The following is a 22,130-nucleotide window of genomic DNA, read 5'->3' as shown; positions in this document are numbered from 1 at the left end:
CAACGTTATACCAATTGATAATTCCCCAAAAAGAATTACTTTAATACAATCCGCTCAATGTAAAAGACTATTGTTAGAACCTTATAGTAACTGATCCTCCAGTAGCGGCCTACTAAAATTAAAAAACTTTCTAATAGCAGCTTAACCTTAGTTAAATCTTGAAACCAAACAGCTGTAAGAATAGGGCCTCTATCCCGCTAGGAGCAAAGGAAGATGCATTGTGACATCAAAAATCCACGCCGTCTGTAAAGGAAGAAGGATTGTTCAAAAAGTGTTTGTTTACCACACAGGAGACCAGAGTTTGTAACCAGTCAACGTCAAAAACGCTCAATGTTGGTTTCTTTAAATCATGAATGGCATCCCCTAACAATAACCATAACCAAGAAGTATTTTTACCCTAAACAATTATCTTTCCCAAACCCTAACTGAGTTAAAGAAGACAGTCTCAGTACCTTACCCCATTAACTGTGCTTTTCAAACATTTTTGAAAGGCAAATGTCCTTTTGATAGAGAGACAAGTTAAAAAAGAAAATCATGTTGGCCCTGAGACCTAAACATACTGCAACTCACAGGATTACTTTATGCCATTGTAATGATGGTGGCGTGTGCGAATCCTTGTTCCCCTAGCCGTGACACAATGCAATGCTAGTAGTGAAAGTGTTTTTTAAAGTACAGTGTATCTGCAAACCTGATCTCTGCTCGCACTACTGTCCGTCCTTGTGTTCATTGTCGAGTATGGAGTGACATTGTTAAAAAAGTATGTGTGTAAGTGTGTATTTTAAAAGACAGGAGTCCCAGCATATGAAGTTATATTTGAGCCCCTGGTGTAAATCCCCAACCATCACTCCGGACATCGTGTCCTATGAGGGTTGTAAAAACCATAATTGTTTCCGTGTTAAAACGGAAATACCCTTTCTCTCCTTCGATTTGCTCTAGGTTAAATGTTTAGCTGAGGTGAACAGGTGGCACTCATTCCTCCACCCCACTGCCCCATTTCACAGCTCCACTGTTCCTGCTGGGCGCTGCATAGCTGACGCCTTTGCTATCCAAGTTTCTGCTTTGTGGCCAGGGCAGAGTTGCTTTGTGTCCCAGCAGTGGGGCAACCTATCTGGAGAAGCAGGGAGCTCCACAGCATGCCGATAGAGTAAGGAAAGACATTAAAGCCGTATCCGTGACCTTCTGAGACACCAATAGCAATCTGCCCTTTACTGCATTTCTGCCATCCCATATTGCATCAGAGGAAACCAAAAAAGAACTAGCTAAATGTGTTTCAATCCTTTAGCTCAAGTATCATGTTATTTAATGTATCAATAGAACAAAAGACATAATTTAAAAAAGGGTGGTGGACGTTGACATTATTTCGTGTAAGACCTCTGCAGGACATATTTGATACAAAGACACAATATAGACAGATGTAAAACAAATTCAGAAGCCTTTTGTACTGAGCGATGGTGTAGTAGCCTAATCTGAGAGTCAGACTCCAATCTGACATTTTTCCCAAAGCCACGGGGAATATTGGACTTAGGGAAAAAATGACTTCTTCTCTCATGTCATGCATCGCTATTGAACTAGAGCTGAGGAGACTGCACTGATCCCAACTCATTCTTTGATTTGGCTGCTCTAGTTCAAAAGCTGAAGGGATCTGTGGTTTGTATGCCGAGATAATTGGACTGATACCTAATTGGGTGTCAGGAGAGAAAGAAGCAGGTGGGCACGCTCAGAAATTTCACTTGTTTGTCAGAGGGGGGAGAAAGGAGAGGAGTTTTCTTGCCTGCTCTTTAGTTCGATGACAACTGCGCAACTTCTTTGTCCTAAATCAGGAAAGACGTTGTTCACGCCCACAGTCAGAAAACCTTCTACTCATTTAATGCCAGTTTAATTTAAGCTAATTATTTTTTATCTTATGTATACCTGAGTTAATCTTGTTTCATGTATTTCGTTGATTTACAGCTCAAGAGTGCTTGAGCAACACAAGAAAAATACATTTTTCATTTCAGTTCTCTTCTATGTGGCTATAAACCAGTTAAGGAGTCAGGAGTTGATCGATTTGTTTCCCTTAAAGATCCTTGAAGTTGAGTGGGATTGGTGACAAAGCCTTGGTTCTGTTAATATGGGCCCCGATGACCTGCCGGTATTTGAACTGCCCTTCAGGTCCAGTGATCAGAATGCTCTGTGTTATAACCGTGAGCACCAGAGAAGGGGTTAAGACTCGGTTGGTCAGCAAGGGCCAAGCCTTCAACATACTAAAGGATCTGCAGTTCTCTTTGTGAGGATCATGGACCTATAACCTCTCAACCTTGGCTGAATCATATCTCACTGGCCAATGAAAAATATCAATCAATCATTACCTGAATCCCCACCATTCAAGAGCAGCCAATCCGGACGGTAAGCATTTTATCTTCTTCGCAAACATGGCTATCCTTTAGAAAACTGCCTTATTTCAGGTGTTCTTAGTTTAATTGAATTATTACAGCAGATAAGACATCATTTATGTCAAAACTTCTCACTAACTTAAACCCCCTTACACTTTTTTAAGGGATGTTGTATGTTGAGACAGATTCCAAGAGCAGGATAATTACTTTTTAAATGACTTTAATTTAATTTAAACTATTTAGTAATTCAATTCAGTTGAGGCAATCAAAATGTAAACCAATTCCAAGACGATTTTCATTCATGAATAACCACTACTGCTACTACATGTCTGTATAGAAATGCTTTTAAAGTGTATTAGTTGGCTTCCTCTTTGACAGGTCAGACAATAATCTGAAGGTTCAAAAGAACAAACAGTGGAAGAAAAAACTTTCAACTTAGCCACATATTTCTCCTGCACTGCCATAACAAAACTAGGCTGCCTTCAAAGACGTTGTGCTTAGCGACTTCATTGTTATTTTGACAGCCAAATTACCTCTTTCCGAGGCCACAATTTCAAGCTGTGCTACTGCCTGTAGTCATCCCGATAGGTCTGCAATATGTTCAGTTAAAATATCACAGAATTTAGGAGCAACAGTTTGAGTTTACATGTTATGTTTACATCTACATCACGTTTCATTTCACAACTGCAGTATGCTGTATCTAGGCGTGTTGCTCCGACATGACATCTGTATCTGTATCCTGATAATGATAACATGGCCTTAATTATATTTTTGGTTTAGTTGAATCACTTTAGGGCAGTCTAGGTTATTTCCTTCAAGTCTGCCAATGAGAGCAGAGTTCAACTCTCTTATAATCAATCTGTCTCCTAGGAATAGAACATCATCACACTATTCCTTCAAAGCATAGCTAATATTCCAATCCAAACAACTGTTGCCTAATGTGATCTATGCACCTGTGAGGTTTCATATCCAGACATCTCTCAAGTCCTATTTATCAGCTACATTATTGCTCTTTGTTTTGCCTAATAATAATCACACTTAATATATTTTTGACTGTGAATTTCCTATTACTTTGTCAAGAAACAAATGGTTGTCCTCAGCAAAATCTCACAAAAATGGACTTTGATCCAATAACACACCAATTCATTTTGATAATGAACTATTCATTGTGCCGCTTGTATAAGAGTAACATGTGCAAAGAAATGAGGTAGCCTTAAAATGGACAGCAGTGAATGTTTGTCCCCCCCACACATGCAATATGAAGTCATGTGCTCCACCAGGGATGCACAGTGTTGCGTGATCCATCACACCAGGCATTATCAGTCATATAATGAAGGCTTTGGTTCCACTCCCATTCTTTCCGTTTTCTGACACTCCTCAAGACATTTTCTTCCAAATAATAAACTATCTCATCCCTTTTTCATTACACAAGTATTCCAACGCTAGAGTAGCCTGAAGGTTAGAGAAGCTTTTCTGTGATCGGAAGGTCATACAGTCTGAATCTGCCAGATTTGCTATGAAAACCTAGGTGGGGGAACTGAATGAATACATGATGACCTCCATAAAAGTGCCCTTGAGCAAAACAGAGCGCTCTTATTGGCTCCAGAGCAGCTACTCAGGATGGTTTGTAACCTTTTTTCACCTGAAGTAAAAATCTTCTGAAATTCAACAATTAACTTTACATTTGAAGAGCTTTATTCGGACGAGTGTCACTAAGAGGATGATCTTAGCTGTGTGTTGTACATTAACCAGTTATACTCTATGGTCCTTTAAAATAAAACCTGTTAAGCACACATTTATTGTGAAGGAACGCCGAGGGAGGGAGGCACAGTTGTGTGAAACTATCTGGAACGAGATTTAACACTTCTAATTACATCCATCACCATTCGGGGCTTTCACGTCAAAGCCAATGTGTTTCCTGTTAGCAGAACACCGTTCGTGACAGCCCTGCAATTAATTGAAACATTAGAGAAAGGGGGGAATGCTCTGGGGCTCATGTGGCCTTGGCTGAAGCGTTGCATGCACTGCAGCCCCCAATAGACACGGAAAGCGCAAGCTATCCAGCGGGAGCTTAGCCTAGCCTCAGTGTCAGCAGGCTAGCTTTCCTCTCAGTCAGGGGGAACCAGATGGAACTTTGTACTCCGCATTAGCACTTGTATCATGTAGAGGCAGCCGGTGAGTAAGTGTCCCATACGTGACGAGGTTAGAGCTCTACTGAGTATTATTTTGGAGGGGCTGCTCTCCAGACAGTATTAGAGATGAAAGACCCCGCGATGTACTTTTGGGTACTAGTTTGATTTATTGACTTGCTATATGGATATAGATGTATAGGTGAAAGGGTGAAGTATGGAAAGTGGGAACAAAGTAGGGAGTGGCGGGATGGGCTCGTGTGATGAGAGAGACCGTCCTGAATCCGAAGGATTAGAGGTTAGATTGCAGCCTTGGTTTATGCGTCCTTCAAAACGACTCTGAGCCCATGGTGTGCTTTCTAAGGATTTGTTTTATTAGTTTAAACCATTGAACTCTTTGCAATGAATTATCCCAATTTGTCTAGAACAACAATAGTTAACGCCATTTAACAAGAAAAATACAAACGTTTTGGCAAAACAATGAGGGTTGCCTTTGGTTAATCTCTTTGAAATGAAATCTCTTTGAAATTTAGGATTGTTGGTTCTTGAGTTCTTGAATATTTTGAACAGCCGTTTGGGATTAACTTTTGACAATTTATAGAGAAAACGATTTATCTGTGATCAAAAAAGTCAACAGTTTGATCCCTAAAGTGGATACAAAAAACGTTTCAACTTGTTCCCAAGTGGTATTATTTTTGACGCTGCTGTCACTAAAACAGCTGGATTAATTTCCAGTATGCCTCAGTGCCGAGAAAGTACCTACAATTTTATTTTCTACTGTTACTTTGGTTAAACCACCTTCTGCATTTTTAGCTATTGTAACATCACATAACTTGATACTTTGATAACTTGGGATAGCTTCCCGGGGTAAAAATAGAGCAGTGACCTCTTCTGGTTTTGTTTCTGCACTGTGTTATTTTCCAAAGATCGTAACCAGTAGCAAGGAGAATTGCAAAGTGAAAGCAGACTTACAGGAAACTACTCTAAGCACTGATGGTGAAATTATTCTTCATAATGAGTAGTTGAACCAAAAGACTTCCAGTCATTGTCAGTTGCAGCATTAATGACATACTCACTGTGAATTACATTTTATTTATAAAACGTATTCCACCTAATTCGTCCAAGCTTTTCTGTGTTTTATTCACTTCATGATGTGTGGATAGTTAGCATTTTACTGTAAACGTTTTAAAAGTACACCATTAAAAGCCTTCTCTGTAATAACAGTCAGTAAATTCCTTTTCTTGTCTTGAAAACGTTATATCCATCCAGCTGGCATTTATCTCGTTACTCCCGCTCTACGGTTAGTGTGTTCACACGGCGTGAATTTGTTGTGACGACCGACTGAATGCCGTGTGTCAATGTTGGAGAGAAAAAATATTTAAATAGATCTGAAATTAGCTTTCAATGACAAACCCCTACCTCTACTACTTGTAGACTTATTACCAAACTAATTTGGTAATAAAAGCCATGCCTCTGTGTGTCTGTCCGGTCTGTTCGTTAAAATGGAAACTGTCCTGTGACATTCACAGCATGCCAGGGGTCAGCAGTGCCAGCCTGAAGCAAACTGACATGTCAGTCAAAAGACGTACTTGGAAACAATCTTAAGCATTATTTATGAGGCTGGCAACTGCCATTACAATGAACTATGACATCACCTAAGCTTAGCCCATTAACCATTTATTTGCAGTAATGTGGCACCTCACACATCAAAGCAGTCCGCCCGGTATTCCCTGTGCCTCCGACAGCCTGCAGCTAATTACATGATCTGATAGTTACACAAGGAAGGTTGTGACTGGATGCTCACTGCTGGGACAGTAAACTTGTTTGCCGTCACCTCGACAACAACAGCTGCTGTGCCCTTGAGCAAAGTGCTAAACCCACAACTGAGCCTGTAGCTGCTTATTGTCCAACTATGTGCAAACTGGGCAGACATAAACCAAATCTTAGGATCGTATCTGGGGAGGATATTTTAGATTGTTACCAATATGACACTTATCTTGCAATGAACCTGTCGACAGGTGATCTGATTTGCTTAACTTGCCTGATGTGTTGTTAGCCTGGAGGACCTGGAAACCGACAATGGACTATAAACAAATTCGTAATACACATATCGCCTTCGGGCAACAAAAAAATACGCCCATTGGCTCGCTGACAAAGAGCGCTTTCTCATTTGTCATCACACGTTCCTTGGATGTGATTTATGCGAGAGTAGCAACTGAAATGTGTACTCACAGCTGACAAATTACAAAAACAACTTTCTTTCAATATAAAAAGGTATTTGTATATGCAAACAGAGATGCTCATCACGAGTGGTGACTTGAGACGGTTGTGGAGACGCTTTCTGATGCCATGTGTGAACTGACATAAGCTTTCACCGATTGGTTGGATCACAAAAAGACTCACTGTAATAGCATGTCAGAACAGGGTTTTGGTTACTAAATAGTCCAAACAAAGGAACCACAATCATTTCCCTTTGGAAGAACAAACCATCAAATATACCACTTTGAAAACAATACCCATGTTTGCCCTCTGGGATCAATGCAGTTAATCTTTTCTAATTACGCTATCACTTTGATCTTCAGATATAAGCAGACATTAGTTGTCTTGTTTTGATATCCAGCCGTGAGGTAATTTCACTTTCAAATGGGAGAGGAAGCCATCCTGGAGCGAGAACAAACAAGATTTCTGAAGAACTCACATCAGGAAGTTCACCAACAGGTGGCTTTGTGAAAGTTGTTCAGGTGTTTCCCCCTGCTACTGTGCCAAGAAGCATCTCCACCTGTGGCATTTGAGAGGTTTCACCACCTGATTTCTTCTACGACATGAGAAGGATACAGTTGTTGTGGTATAATATACTTTACAAATTAAATGTAAGAGCCTTCAAATAAAAACATCTATTAAATGTTGACAGAGAGCCCTGAAGCTACGAGGAGTTTTGGGCTGAATTTAGTTGGCAGTCTTTGACTTGACATCTTTCGCTGTAGTAAAAAGTTTCATATCAGTTACACGACGGCCACATAAAAGAGCACAGCCACCTTGTGAAATTGAATAATTTGAGTCATTTTTTACTTGAAATAATAGCATGAAAAGGATCATTACCCTTTGTAAATGTTTAAACATTATGAGGTTCCATTTTCATGAATATCTTATGTCGTCTTATGGGAGTCAAAAGTCTGCAAATAAATAGGTTTGATTGACTTTATTAGTGTCCACCTCTTTGTAAAAGGTCAATTGGTAAGCACCAGTAAACCAAATATCTTTCCTACCTGTTAAATACCTCCAGAAGAATTCAGTCGTTTTACATTGTACATTGCTCAGTGTCCATTCAAAACAAAACGCCACTGGTGGAAGACTAAACCATGATGATTGTTTGTGCTGGAGATTTAAAAGTCATTTTTTATTTGCCAATCTTTAAAGCTACTAAAAACATGTTTATCAAAATTAAATATCAACTACCAAACAGACCAGAACCATCACATCTACCACGGTTATGCGCCTCAAGCTTTCTGTGGCTGTGCGGTGGGAAACAGTAACTGCAAAAGATCAAAGACCCAATCTTTGCTCCATTCTTCTTCTTCCCTTTTATCTTTCTCTGACTTGAATAATTGCACTCCAGCAGAATGTCACACAACAACCTAATTGGTTGTGATGTACTCCCATAAGGATTTCAGACCTTTCTTTATAACAACAAAGGTAAACAGCTATTGTTGGTGATGTATAACCATCTGGGGATTTTTTTCCCCTTGTTTAAATGAATGGTACAATGCAGTCATGACTGTTATGTCATTTGGTCTTTTAAATGTTTTTCAGGCAAAGTCATATAACAGATAATCATATCCAGTTGCACATAGCAATATCTTAAAATGTCATTATTATTATTATTAACGATATTTAATGTAATATGAACTGCATTACTTCCTACACTGAGGGAATGTATTCCTAGAAATGTCTACCATACACTGTTTGTCATAAATAATGTGAACGCTCTCCTGAAAGTGAAATACATTTAATCACTTCATCCTGTATTCGTTTATGTTTATGATTAGCCCTTTGACCAAATAAGGAAGCAGCCAATCATCTTGCTGCTCCCTTATCCATGGCATTTTAAACTGTACTCAATACCATGAAGAACAAAATCATATGTAAGACGTTTCTTACCTAAACTATATGTCTTATGACCAGACTTCAATTGCTCATCATTATTGTCTTCTCAATCTGAATACTATTTTATTTTATCATAAATCTCAATACACCTGCACACCACTGGCCCTCATTTTGCTATAGGGTCACATCAGAAATCAAAGATCTGACAGTGGAGAGAGAAATAGTGAATATGTTCACCTTTAATCCTCCTTATCCTGCTGTTAGGCCAGGGTGTGTCCCCCGGTCTTCTATAATAGTCTGCAATGAGAAGCTTGAGTAAACACAATCAATGGAAGATACTAGCATATGCACCGCCGAGACTTCCGAAGTCCCCCCCCCCCCCCCCGTTTTATTCAGCTCTCCACGTATTCGATTACACACCCCTACCTTTGTGGATTCCAGGCAAATTACAACCCGAGACAAAGGCATTGATGCAATATTACATGTGTGGAGCAATAACGGGTGATGTTGTCGCCGTCATACGATTGTCTTGGAGAAAAAAAAATCCTGAATCTACCAGAGGGGTGCCCTCCCTCCCTGTGTATGGTGCTCCTCCATGCTCTCTTACTCCTGGATTACAATCTCTTCATCCATTATTAATGAAGTTAAACTACTAGTGGCATGCTGAATGTGCTGCATGGGAGATTTGTAGCTAATCCAGCGCAAAACAGCCCCAGTCACATAATGAAGGGAAAAAAAGCACAAATGTCAACAGTTTCACACTGGGACTGGATTAGACACCCCCACCTCACCCTCCTCATTCGCACACGGCCTCGCTCTTGCTTTCTTTCTTTCTCTCTCACACAGAAACCCCTGCACACACACACAAGATAACACAGCAAATCTCGCATCCAGCATGAGGAGTTATTATGAGTGTACAAATATCCACCTACCTCCATCACCTTTTCTCGGATGTCCCCCCCCCCCTACTAACGGATTAGTGAATCTGAAGTACTGATCTGAAGGAAAAGGCCAAAGGGGCTGCTGGGGTCTGTATGTGAAACTGTTCAACACAGTCTTTCAAACTAAGGACGGCTGCTTCTTAAAATCAGCCACAGATAAAAAGGGATATGACACAGATATCGAATGCATGCTTACAGCACGGGTAAATGTTGACCCTGCGTCTTCCATGAGCTTTTCATGTGTCACTTCTTGTCTAGGGATTGCACGGGGATGGTCATTGTGTTGTGGTGAAACACTCGTAGACCCACAGAGTTCAGCCAGGCGATGAGGCTCCATGAAAAGCAGAGACAAGCATGAAACACTGGAACTAATCAGAACACGAGACATGGGACCAGCATCCTGATTTCAGATTAGCCACCCTCCCTCCCTCCATCTTTATTTCTCTGCCTCTCTTTATCATCATCCTTTATACCTTTTGGGGTGATCTTTTTTTATCAGCATGTTTCTGTTTTTTAAAACACATCTTCGGATCATCCATGTTATTTTTCCTCTTTACTTAATTTCAACCTCAATCTTCTTGAGTAAATCTCTTTCCTCCACTACCTTTCATGTCTTTTAATCTCATTCTCTGATTGTTTTTCCGAGTTACTTTAATCAGGTTTCCAGTCCACATGAATCGTCAAAGACAGTGAAAGACTAAACTACTTTGGCTTTGATACTTGCTAATCAGACTAAATTTCCACTGTGTTTACACTATTTAGTCCAACATTAAAATCATGACAGACATTTTTTGTTTGGATGGGAAGGGAACACTATAGTTCGAACCATTTTTCAGTAATTTCCGAGTTACCCTAATTTTCTGACTTGTTAACAGCATACAAGACAATTTCCAAGATTAAATAAGTATCCATTTTAATGTGTTTACATATTTATCTGGACAATGTGGAAGTGCTTGAAAAACAAACAAAGGTCATTTCTCCAGTTCAATATTTGTCGCTAAACATAATTGTATCTAGTGCTTAAACTGCTACAGTATATTGCCAATGCTCAATGTTTTTGTATTCAGCTATCAGACAATGTGACAAAAACTGAAGTGCAAGATTCCCGATTTGGAAATGTTTCCATTTAAGATATCGATATATGAATTTGAACAAACAAATCTTAACTCAGGGTCCGATTATTAGCTTTTTGAGGAGATTTTAACCTAATTTCAAATTCTGTATCATCTGATAGAGGTTGCTTATTTCCCATGATTTGATGTCATCACGTGACCCAAGTACTTCATTTTGATTGTTTGAACATTAACAGATTTGTTTTTGAAGGTGGGGCACAAAATGTGGTTGAAAGCACCAGAAAAAGTGTGTGAACTGGTTCTGAAATAATGTTTTCTATACATATTTTAAGCCCAAATATGTTGAAGGTTTATTACCCACATTTCCCCCAACCTACTCTCCACCGTCTCATTCAGCCTCAATATTACTCAAGCTCCTTCCCTTCATGCCCCCTCTCTCTGCCACAGTAGACCAATTACGACTAAGCTGATTCCAGTTGTGACCTTTGGGTCCACCTCAGGTCTGCTGACAGGAGAGTTAACATGTAGCTGAACTGTTTTACATGTTATCGACGGGGAGGGAGGCATCATAGTCATTTTATCACACCAATTTCATTCTTGGCCGATTTCCCCTTAGGCAGGTTAGTGGCAGCTTCCCATTGATTTTTCATGTAATTGATCAGAGACCTGCTTGAGCAATTTATTGGCCTGCTCGCACCTGTGATTAAGGCTGAGGCCGCATGTGTTTATGCATGCACCGACTATTACTTTCCCCAAGATCAACCACGTGCCATAAATGCACTGCTGTGCTGCCCGTCTGCGGCTGTCAGAGTAATGAATGCCGTCCGAGTCTCAGGGACAATTTTAATCACGCTTGACCAAAGCCATGTCATGTCCAAAGTCAAGAGGAGACAGCCTTGTCTAACTGACCAGCAATGACAGGAGTTAATGTGTTCACATGAAAACATGGACCAGAGTTTAATTCAAAGTAATCCTTATTTATTTGAAGCCGCTTCATGCACGGGATTAATATTAGAGCAGTCGGTGGGCCAAAACCACAATGACATCAGCTGAGCATTTTCTTTGGAAGCCGAAGATAGGATAATTACAGAAGAAGACACAGACGAGGAGCTGAGTACTTTTTAAATATACACCATGTTAGCTGAGCATGTTGGGAGAAGTGAGGGGAGTCTAAGTCATTTACTGGCCTCGCATATAACGTTGGAAACCACAAAGCCATGTTGCTGAGTTGGAGTGCTTAGCGTTGGTGTAGCTTCTCTCCCTTTGGTACTGTGACAGAGCTGGAATAGTAAGGATCAAGCATAAAGCCGCTCAACAAGCTCAAGAGCCATCAAAGAGCCACCCTTTTAATTTGGTTAATTTACAGGCAGCTTTTTCGCTAATAACGTTCTTGGAGTGATACTTGACAAATTGAAATACACACAGGATATTTCTGTCTCGATGGAGAAAGACTTATCTAATGTTTTGTCTCTTTTCTTCTTCTCCTCTCTTTCTCTCCATATTCATCCTCCTTTCTTTCGTAGAGGAGTCACACCCCACAATAAAACTAAATTCCAAGCCATTACTATATTTCTAACGTATTAGCAGTACATAAACTGATTTGTTTAAAGATTTGTGGCTTTGGAAACACCAATTCGACTCCAACTTTTATTACATGGCCACAGAGTGTTGGCCAGACAGAACACTAGGCGACAATCGTATGTGGTTTGAGGCTTAAACTGAAGAAAAAAGGAAAAAGGCTGCCTGGTTTCTCAGTAAGAGCGTCCCTGAATAATGGAACCACTTCACATTTGCATTACTCAAGCTGCCCAGTGCACCATGATGACAGGACGTGTGTATGTAATGCAGTGGGAAAAAAGGTTTAGATTAATATTTAATGACAGCCTATAGAAATTCATTTGAATGTCAGGGTATGGGGGGAAAAATCAGAGACAAGCTCATTTAAATCATTTAGTTTCTGTCTGATTTAACTGTGATTTAATAGGGTCCTTATTGCACAAGCATGTTGCAAAGGCTGCAGAGACATTTGTCATAAAAAAAGCATTTATTCTATACATCTTTGGAAATAAATAGGCCCTAATTTCACAATAAGACGTTTGTACTGAAGTGCAATTTGGCACACAACAGAGCCCATATTAAAAATATTAAAATGTCTCAAAACAGTCATCACTCATGGAGATATAGGGCTTTATTCTGCAGAGAATGCATTCCAGGTTATGATGAGGAATACTTTTTATATTTAGTTGTTAGAACAATTAGATATGTCAGGCCCAAGAGATCTTAATAAACCCGAGGAATACTATGCACAAGTTGATCTGAAGTATGCAGGGCTGGGGAACTTTCAACTATTTAATCAATCACAGAGAAAATGATCAGCAAAAAAAAGCTAATCATTCTAGATTAAAAAAAAAAAATAGTCCTCACTTAAACTTAAAAAACTTAAATGGCTTCAGTTTCAGATTGTGTATGTGCGTTGTTGTAGTGGGAGTTTCAGGGCAATATATCATCTCTCCTCTTTAAAGTGGACTCTTGATTTCGTGCTGATACACACGGAGAGCAGCAAAGAGTGTTTCAAAGTCCTCTCCAGTATGCAGCAGGGGGAAAAGTTGAAATGGCCAACTGTACTGATGTGCTCGTTAAGAGGCAGGAGAGAGCATCAGCAGAGCAGGTCACCCCGTTTCTCACATCACAGCCCCATCAGAAATTCTTTCAAGTGTCCTTCTGCGTCGCCAAAGATGACAACGGAGAATCGATAAGCGCTTGAAATGAAAAGAAGCCGCCGGTTTGCCCCCGAGGCGAAAGATTTCATACCCGCCAGCCTTCTCTGAACTTCAGGCATTCCTCTGCACCTTTCTGCGTGAGAAAGAGGAGGCTCTTGACGGATTTTTTTTTTCTTCTTTGTATAAGAAGGTAAGAGGAGAATATAGCCGAAGCATCACGCCTCTCCAGACGCCGTTCATCCTCCTTTCATCCCGGGCAGGCGGGGCTGCTGTGAACATATGCATGGTGCAGGGTGGATGTTTTCTGCAGGGGCTAAGGGGGTCATTTACTTGCATTTTGTCTGCGTGTGCACATGTTTGTGTGCCGCATCACAACATCTAATATCAGAAGACACGGGTCAGAATGTAAAGCACTAAGCGAGCTGTTTTGGCAAATATGCAATTTTTATTTATTTGTTCCCATATTGGTTTGCATTTGACCCAACGCTCTCTCTCTGCCTCTCTCCCACGTGTGCTTACGGAAGTGGAAAATTAATTTAAAAATATATGGCTTTCTTGGGCCTTCGTAAAAGAGGATCATACGTGCTTAAACTGCTTTTATTTAATATCTGTCGTCTTAAAAAAAACCTGAACTGAGTAGCTATTAAAACATGCATTTCATTTTATAATGTCTCCTTTATACGTGTTTAAAAGGCAGCAGTAACATCTATTATATCACCAAAGTGTTTGGGATAGTACAACGATCCAAACCATGCACCTAATTTGGTTCGGGGGGTGGAGGTATGGATGATGCGCTTGCTTTGCTTCAGTGTCCCCTATTGCCTGCAAATTCCCGTGTGTACGTGTGCATTAATTACTGGTTTAATGGGAGTATGACTAAAAATGTAAAAGACGGATTAGGCGCAGGGAATGCCGGCCTACGTCCGGTCTGCTCGCCTTACTTAAAATGCGAATTGGAAAATCAGTCTGTATCTGACGAAACGGATCTATAAAGAACATTTGCATCCGAGCCAGCTGTTCACTTCATCTGCACATAAATCCGCAACACGATAGGGTTCTGTCTGGCCCTGGAGGAGCCTATAATGCAGACATTTAAATAGCCCGATAGGTTTTTGTTTTACTCTCAATATTGCGTTTCTAAAAATGTGTTAAATTAGTGCAAACAATATGCTAATTTGGAGTTAATTGGACTCTAATTTGCTGATTACATAATAGGCTGCCATAGGAATCCGTAACTGTGACTTTAAATACAGCATTTCTTTATATTAACTACCAGTAAGTGGGTTTAGTCATGAATTCGCGGTTAAGACGGTTGTTTATTTTGCGCACGCAAAGTTTAGATAATAAGCATTTGAGTTGCTTGGTGTAAATAGCAGGTTGGGTTGAGGTAGATTGAAGCCTTATATGTTTTGCATGCCAGCACCTCATGGTGTAATGTTACAGTAAACGCACCGGGGAGGGTTGACAGGAATATAAGTGTTTTGTTTATTTGTCTTTTACATGGTTGTGCTTTTTAAATATGCCATCCGGAATTTTCGTTTGATTGTTGTTGAAAGTTGAGAAGCTCCAAGTTTGCCCTCTGCTAGACTACACAGGGACAGGCGCATACATACACAAACACACCCCTTTAAAAAGGCACACACACACGCGGGGTCCCTCTCTGAGCTCAAAAGAAGGAGGAAAAAAATGCACCACTGGAGCGTCTTTCAAGGGGGGAAAAGTTAAGGAAGACAGAAGAGGACGAACCAAGGGGAGATTCGGATGAAAGCGCCTCCTTCGCTATTTCTCCTCGCACCGTAAACAGATGGTTATTTATGCGCATAAATGAAACTATCCTAAAAGGTATCGCTAAGTCTTCTTTTTGGATAACATAGCGGGGAGCCACATCCACGCCAGACCCATATTTCCGGACAGAAACTTAGATATAAGCTCTACTGGACCTTGAAGTTTCCTGTATATTCGCTATAAACACAACTACCGGTGTCCGAGTGTGTTTGGACGGTGGAATTTATCTCCATATTGAATAAAACGCCGACGGCTGGCACAGACAACCTCAACGGTGTCAACAACTGGTAAGTGCAGCAGAGGAAGAGCAGAGGCACTAAAAATAAATAAAACTGAGATGTGAGTTAATGCAAGTGAATGGATTTGTTCCAGCTCGTGTTTTGCCTGTTTGGCGTGTTTCTATTGGAATTTCAAAGCCGTGGCTGTAACAGAAAGGAGCATGAAGTGATGTGAGAGCAGGGTTCGCCTTACAGGTCGCCAGATGATAATGATGTATCATTAGCTGTGATGGAGTGCCGGGAAATGAAAAGAGGGTTTAAAAAAAAACGGTATTTCTTGCAGTTTGTGATATTTAATATTAAATAGTTAAATCTTAATTAATCTTTGCCGTTTTTCGTGCCACATAAACAAAAATACAAAATAATGTGTTTCAATTAAAAGTATCTTTCGTACCTGACTCAGCCTTAGGTCAGTTTGTGGCTCTAAAGTTATTAATGATTGGGTAAATGCGGCATAGATGCGTAAAATCGTGGCTGAACCTAACAACAAAATGTATTAACTCTCCTTCACTGGCCTAAATAAAACGGTGAGTAAGCTCTTAAAGCAAAGTGTAAATAACCCTGTTAATAGAAAGGAGTATCGTGAGTTCAGATGCTTTTTTACCCTCCCTTGAAATGTTTTGCATTACAGGGAGAAAAACATTTGGGTAAAAAAGAGGCGACGTTCACGGTCCCGCTTCTTTAATTAATACGGGACCATATGGTGGAGGTTAGCTTCGTCTCCCGGTAAAGGCTGCTCTCTCATGCTGCTCGGTGTTAATTTCAGAAGTAAAGCCAGTGCGAGGCAATGCCAGCTTTCTGTCTGCACTGGGCCTCGTGCCACGTGAGTCACTGATTCACATCAACTGTTGGTGCTGAGGTCCGCGGAGTGAGAATGAATGGATGAACCGGATTAATATGAGTAATCATGAAACGCTCGTAGTGCATCTTCAGTGTGGTAGAGTAAAAAATAAATGCAATTTGTTTTTATATTGAGGCTTCATTTCCAGAAATTGTGTTATTAGTATTGTAAATGTTGTAGGCCTAACTTCTATTAAAAGCTGTAAAGCATTAAGTATATTATATTTTTGCCCCATATGCGTTTTTAACTGAGCAAAATAACAAGTTTTTTTTTTTACTTTAATGTATCAAATAATGTAAGGAACACTTTTTTTTATGATGCATGTATGAACATTTTAACGAAATACATGCCTTTCGTTTTAAATCTGCAAAAACTACATTAAATTAAGAAAGTAGAAATCAATGTAGTAAATTAGTCAATATTTTCTTTTACACCATTCTTTGTATACCATAATAATCAAATACAGTAAAATGCATTAATAACACCGGTTGTGGTTTCAGAGGCCGCAGAGCAGCCAGGCAGGCTGAAATGTTGGAAGGAGCCCCTCATTAAATCTCACTGATTAGATAACACTGAGCCGCGTGCAATAACCTTACGCCTTACAGGCTGACCCCCACTATTTCATTTTGCAGTGGGGATATAGAGGATGGATGAGAAGAAAGGTTGTGCAGGTACACGACGTAAAACTTAACCTCCAATATCTGCATCTTCTGAATTGGAGAAAAAAAGGCTTGCAGATGATGTAGAGCAGGTGAAGGGAAGAGCTGAGGAAAATGGTTAACAGCATGACTGCATGCAAATTCCCCCCGAGTTGAATTATCATAAGCAAACAGTGTGAGCCTGGACTAATAAAACCCCATCTGTGTAACTTCATATCGAGGTAGTATGAGGGCTGCGATAATGAATTTTGTAATATCCCACCGACAGACATCTCAATCAGACTGTAATCCCGTGATTTTACTGCGGAATCACTCCACTCTCAACAGCAGGCTGCACCAAAACACAACACTCGCCTCATGCACAACACGGAAGGTTTTATATTTTCAGACTGTACGGAAATAAATCTGACGCGATAAATAGGAATTTTAGACTCGTATTTTTCCCAAATCAAGTGAAATAAATCGTAAAAAATAATGCACTATTAGTTTGCAACGCAGATGATTGTGTTCACTTAATTGTTATTTCAGATGTACATTTCTGCCATGTATCCTAATATGGCCAGTTATTTCCTGACTCATGTAAATTAAACAGTAACTAGTTCAATTGTTGCCCTATTTCTACAAAAAACATATAAAAAAGACAAGCTAAGCAGACTTTGATTCATAAATGAGACTCAATCAAATTAATCTTCATTGAATCTTACATTTAATGCATTTACCTCATTAACATGAACTTTACTGAGCCTGCTCTTACACACTTGGAATGTCTGATTTTTTTTCTTCTCCATCCATTTGAAATCTTTTCTCAAGACCACCATCACTTTTGTCTTGTAATCTGATATTTATCCTTTGAGCACACCACTATTCCTTTTAGTCTTCTGTTGACTTCAGAAAGTATTGACTGCCGAAGTTGGATGTCAGTGACCAACACAGCGGGGTTGTTTACCAGACTTAAAGGCTAATTATGTCTCTTTTGTCCGTTGTTCCAGAAGCGGTTTCCTTAAATTGCCATAATGGACTCCCACTGCCGCAAACTGGCCACCACCTGCGCGCAAATAGGTGAGTAACTGATCCATCATCACCAATACAGACCAATTCCCACATATTGCAGTACAAAAAACATATGTTTATTAAAAGACTTGTTGTTTTTATTTGTACGAAAAGATATTTAATTATGTTGTGTATTTAATTTTATTATATTTAATCAGCATTATTTTCTTAAAATGCAGGCTAAAGGTCAACATGTGTGCTACTTTGCACACAGTATACTTATTAATTACAGCTAAAATCTTTCATCAATACCTTCCTTTTTATTTTTATTTGCCTAATTTAAACTTGGTCTAAACACAGATATAAGCAACCCAAAACCTGAGCCGGTTTGATTAAGTATTAAGAGAGCTAATAGTTTGTGAGGTTTCTCAAAACAATGTTAACATTAAATTAAAAAGGCAAAATAACGTTAATTACTCACAAAATAGTATCCCATATTCAACTCGCACTTTAGTACTCTAAAATATAATGAGAAAATTATGTTTTATTTTGACTTTTTGCTGTGGGTGTTACTCGTCTGTTCCACAATGTTTGGTACTCAAATATTCTGGCCTCTTTTTCTCGTCGGTGTGAGTCGTTGGTGTGGGCTGTGTTAGAGGGACACCTAGTGGTCAAAAGTGGAGCTGCTGCTTCAGAGCATCATCCGATTAGTTAATCAGGATGCAGCTCTGCAGCCACAATATTTATTGGAATAGGAATATTGTCATATGACCAATGAGGACATTTATTAGATGCAACATATTTAATTCATCAAGTGCAATCGGGGCAATAAGGCTTTCGTTGTAGTCCAATACGACACACATTTATGTGGTGTTCTTTGTCGACCCTATTACCACCAACAACTACAAATAAAAAACCCAACAGGAGACTAAACAAAAGCTTAAATCCCATGCTCGACAAAGTCTGGGATTTATTAATTATTCTCCAATGTGGAAAGGGAAATGACATCAGGTCTTGTTAGGGTGTTAAACGAATAACCAATAAGTCTCATTCCGATTCATTTAGCCGACATTGATGGGGCTGTCTGTGGCAGAGGGCAGGCTGATCATAGCTACATGGCTGCACAATGTGAACCACCATCGATTAAGAATAATAGGCTAACTAAAATAAAAAACAGAATTACAGGGGGGGAGTGATGCTCTCAGATAAAGACACACCAGCGCCAACTGTTTTGCTGTAATATATGCAGCAGTTGTTGGATTGACTCCGGGGAAAACTAAATGCATAATGAAAGCCCATTCGTGAGGAGGAATATACTAATGGAGGAATCTTATGTCCCCTTAATCCTATGTAAAAAGCCTTGTCGTCTCCCCCTATATTGACTGAATTGCTAATTAATGGCCCTCAATGGCGGAGGCCTATTGCGCACAGTAATCCGCAGAAGAGAGATAAAGCATTCAGAAGGCAGGAATGAAGAGGAAACCGATAATCCACTTCAAGTTTAGTATTACGATACGGCGTAAAGGAAAAAAGCAATGACACCGTGTTCGCTGCTGATCATAAAATAAGACATGGAAAATATTGTTTGGTTATAGTTTTTGATAAAAAATGGTAGCCTTATTTTGAAACGAGCAAACGCTTTATTTGTAAAATCAAATGTATCAAATGCACATCATTATTAATTATGAAATAGCCCTGATAATATGTTAATATACAAATACTCATTTTAAAAGTCCTTTGGATTAATTTGTTTCGATCAATTTGCGTATGCCTGTATTATTTACCTATGAAAATAATGAAAAATACATTATTATTAATCTGCACCTTATTATCAGTTTAAATGTGCCACATCTTTAGTCCTCCAAACAAAGTTTTAATGCACTCTTTCAGACGCTATTGACTCCCTATGTTTTCATAAAGTCTCATCCGTCCCGCATAGTTTACGCTTGTGTGTGTGTGCATGTGTCTGTATGTTGCATACAGTCTATGGTCTGCTGGTATTTATACATCAGGGGCTTTCACGGGATTAGCCCAGTAACTTCTTAACAGCGCCAAGTCCGAATGTGCTAGCTGAATTGGCGTCCGCCTGGCCACGTGGATATGGGAAGTGTGTAAGTGATGAGGATGATCAAGCAATCCTGCCATTGAATTAGAAAAAGATGAAAACAAATATAGGAATAAAGTCATTTTTCACTTCCAGTGGAATGGACCACACTAATTGGCGTGGACGTGTCCTCTCTTCATCACCTGTTACGCAGCTGACATATCTCATCTATCGGTTTTCCCCTGCAAGGCTCTACGGACATGCTGTATTGTAAAGCCCCGAAGGCCAATTTGTAATTTGGGATATTGGGTTGTATAAATAAAATGCGATTGATTTGATTGATTGAATCCCCCACCTTGAAAATTACACCCGCATTTGTTTGATGAGACGTGTTTACTTTGCCTTTACGCATTAAATCTTTGGGGAGTTATAGGTTAAAGAAATGTGCTGGCATATCAACTCAAACTCATTAAAAGTCCTCCTTCAGAAATTCTGAGGCAAATGAGAGTCTTATCAGATTAGAAGAAAAAACACTACAGGAGTGCTGGCTGGGAAAGACTGAGGGGTCCAAACGCAAAGTGGGGAGAGAGATCCAGTTAAGCACCCAGATAAAGTAATCCGCCGTCAACAATCTGAGTCTGGTGGTTAACTGCGCTCCGGTGGGGTTCATTTAATGGATATTTGAACCTTAACTCTGGTGAGGGCCAGAGGATCGTCTCATTTGACAAGTAGTAGGCCTATGACAATGCTTTTCCTAAGTGGATATCAAAGAACGTGGTACTTTATATTCAAGTCTGATTATGAGGATTAAGCTGAGAATGCTTACATTCAATGTATTTGTTTGCCTTTAGGTATGGCACATATTATGTACCGTTACCTTTGTATGAATACATGATAGAGTTTGGCATCACCATGCACCTTTTAAACATATTTCAACAGCGTGGCCTTTGACAGGATCATTGTGCTGTAGATGGCTGTTGTTTGATATTCAGTGTGCTTCTTTTCTTTATACGGCTTTCAATACAATCGGCTCGGTGGCTCGCTTTATCCACAAAGAGTCCCTGAGTAAACTGCAGTGACACAGCCTGCGAGCAGGCGGCTCAGCTTGGGTATCAATAGGACTGCATCGTTTTACTGGGCCACTGGACCCATCTCATAAAATGAGGCCAAACTGTGTTATTTTCATTTTTATTTGGTCTTGGGCTGCTGCGCAACGGAGCGCCGCGGGTACACCGTGCGTCCCATCTCTCTTTACATGCTTTTATTTGGAAATGAAAAATAAGCGCCAGCTCCGGCATAAACGCATTGGCACACTATCTCGTTTCTGCGAGCTCCGGTTGGTTGGGCACACCGTCATATCCACATGCATGTGCCTGTCAGAGAGGGGGCGGGCGCAACACGGTGACGTAGAGCTCTGGAGAGAGGCGCAGCTGAAATGAACAGAGAGCAGTGTAGTGTATGCCTCTGGATCTAATATCACCTACCTGTCCTTGTCACTCTGATAGTCAGCCGAGGTAGCCGCTGTTTACTGCCGGTGCTAGTATGGCAACATTCAATGGCCTATTTTAAAGCATTTTCCAGTTTTAACAGAAAGAAGATTTTATCTCAACCGCAAGAGGGACTGTTCTGGTGCGCGTTTTTTTGGAGAAGTGAACACATTCTGCAGACGGACTTTCCGCGTATTCTTGCTGTATTAAAGGGACTTACTCTGCTTTTGACAGCCAGTTTTGCGATCTTCCGCCGATGAACTCTATGAGGGATCCTTTAAACATAGACCATCACCAACTCACAGGGAATAAACTTGCCTCCACGCACCACACGGCTCTGGCGATGGCCTCTACTTTACAGCCGCTGCAGCGGTCTGTGGACTCTAAACACCGGTTAGAGGTGCAGACAGTGTCGGACACGTCCAGTCCGGAGTCTGTCGGTAAGAACCGCTTGGGGGGGGCAGATGTTTGCAGCAAGGCGCCGCAGATGTCATCTCGATATCAAACAAAAGGTGGCTCCTATTTATCAATTATAGGGAGTTTATCGTGCATGCAAAAAAAGGCGATTATAGCAGTCATTAGACTCACACGTAATTAGTTGACACTTGTCTGTGGTGTGAAAAGTTATGTGATATGCAAAGTAAAGAGCGCTTTTGTTGTGCAACTGAAATTAGCCTGGCATTAATGGATATGATCCCTGTCTATTA

The 22,130-nt window shown here is 40.2% G+C and overlaps 1 protein-coding gene and 1 long non-coding RNA gene across 7 annotated transcripts in view; one reads left to right on the top strand and one right to left on the bottom strand.

Annotated features, from left to right (window-relative positions):
- The window catches only part of LOC134860238 (uncharacterized), a 152,675-nt gene that overhangs the window by 112,789 nt on the left and 17,756 nt on the right, over window positions 1-22,130 (bottom strand). The window lies entirely within an intron of this gene.
- pitx2 (paired-like homeodomain 2) overlaps window positions 1-22,130 on the top strand; it is a 52,057-nt gene that overhangs the window by 27,111 nt on the left and 2,816 nt on the right. The window contains exons 1-2 of one of the 6 annotated variants that reach the window (XM_063877133.1): window positions 12,371-12,478; window positions 17,892-17,961. In XM_063877133.1, coding sequence (XP_063733203.1) covers window positions 17,916-17,961 — 46 coding nt within the window. In that variant the 5' untranslated portion in view covers window positions 12,371-12,478; window positions 17,892-17,915. Of the gene's footprint in view, window positions 1-12,370; window positions 12,479-13,299; window positions 13,530-15,004; window positions 15,412-17,891; window positions 17,962-21,401; window positions 21,936-22,130 lie in introns of those variants that run through there. The other 5 variants (XM_063877131.1, XM_063877130.1, XM_063877132.1 and 2 more) reach the window with 5 other exon arrangements.

Source organism: Eleginops maclovinus, chromosome 23, assembly GCF_036324505.1.
Source record: "Eleginops maclovinus isolate JMC-PN-2008 ecotype Puerto Natales chromosome 23, JC_Emac_rtc_rv5, whole genome shotgun sequence".
Taxonomy (NCBI): domain Eukaryota; kingdom Metazoa; phylum Chordata; class Actinopteri; order Perciformes; family Eleginopidae; genus Eleginops; species Eleginops maclovinus.
This window is presented reverse-complemented; position numbering and strand designations above follow the sequence as displayed.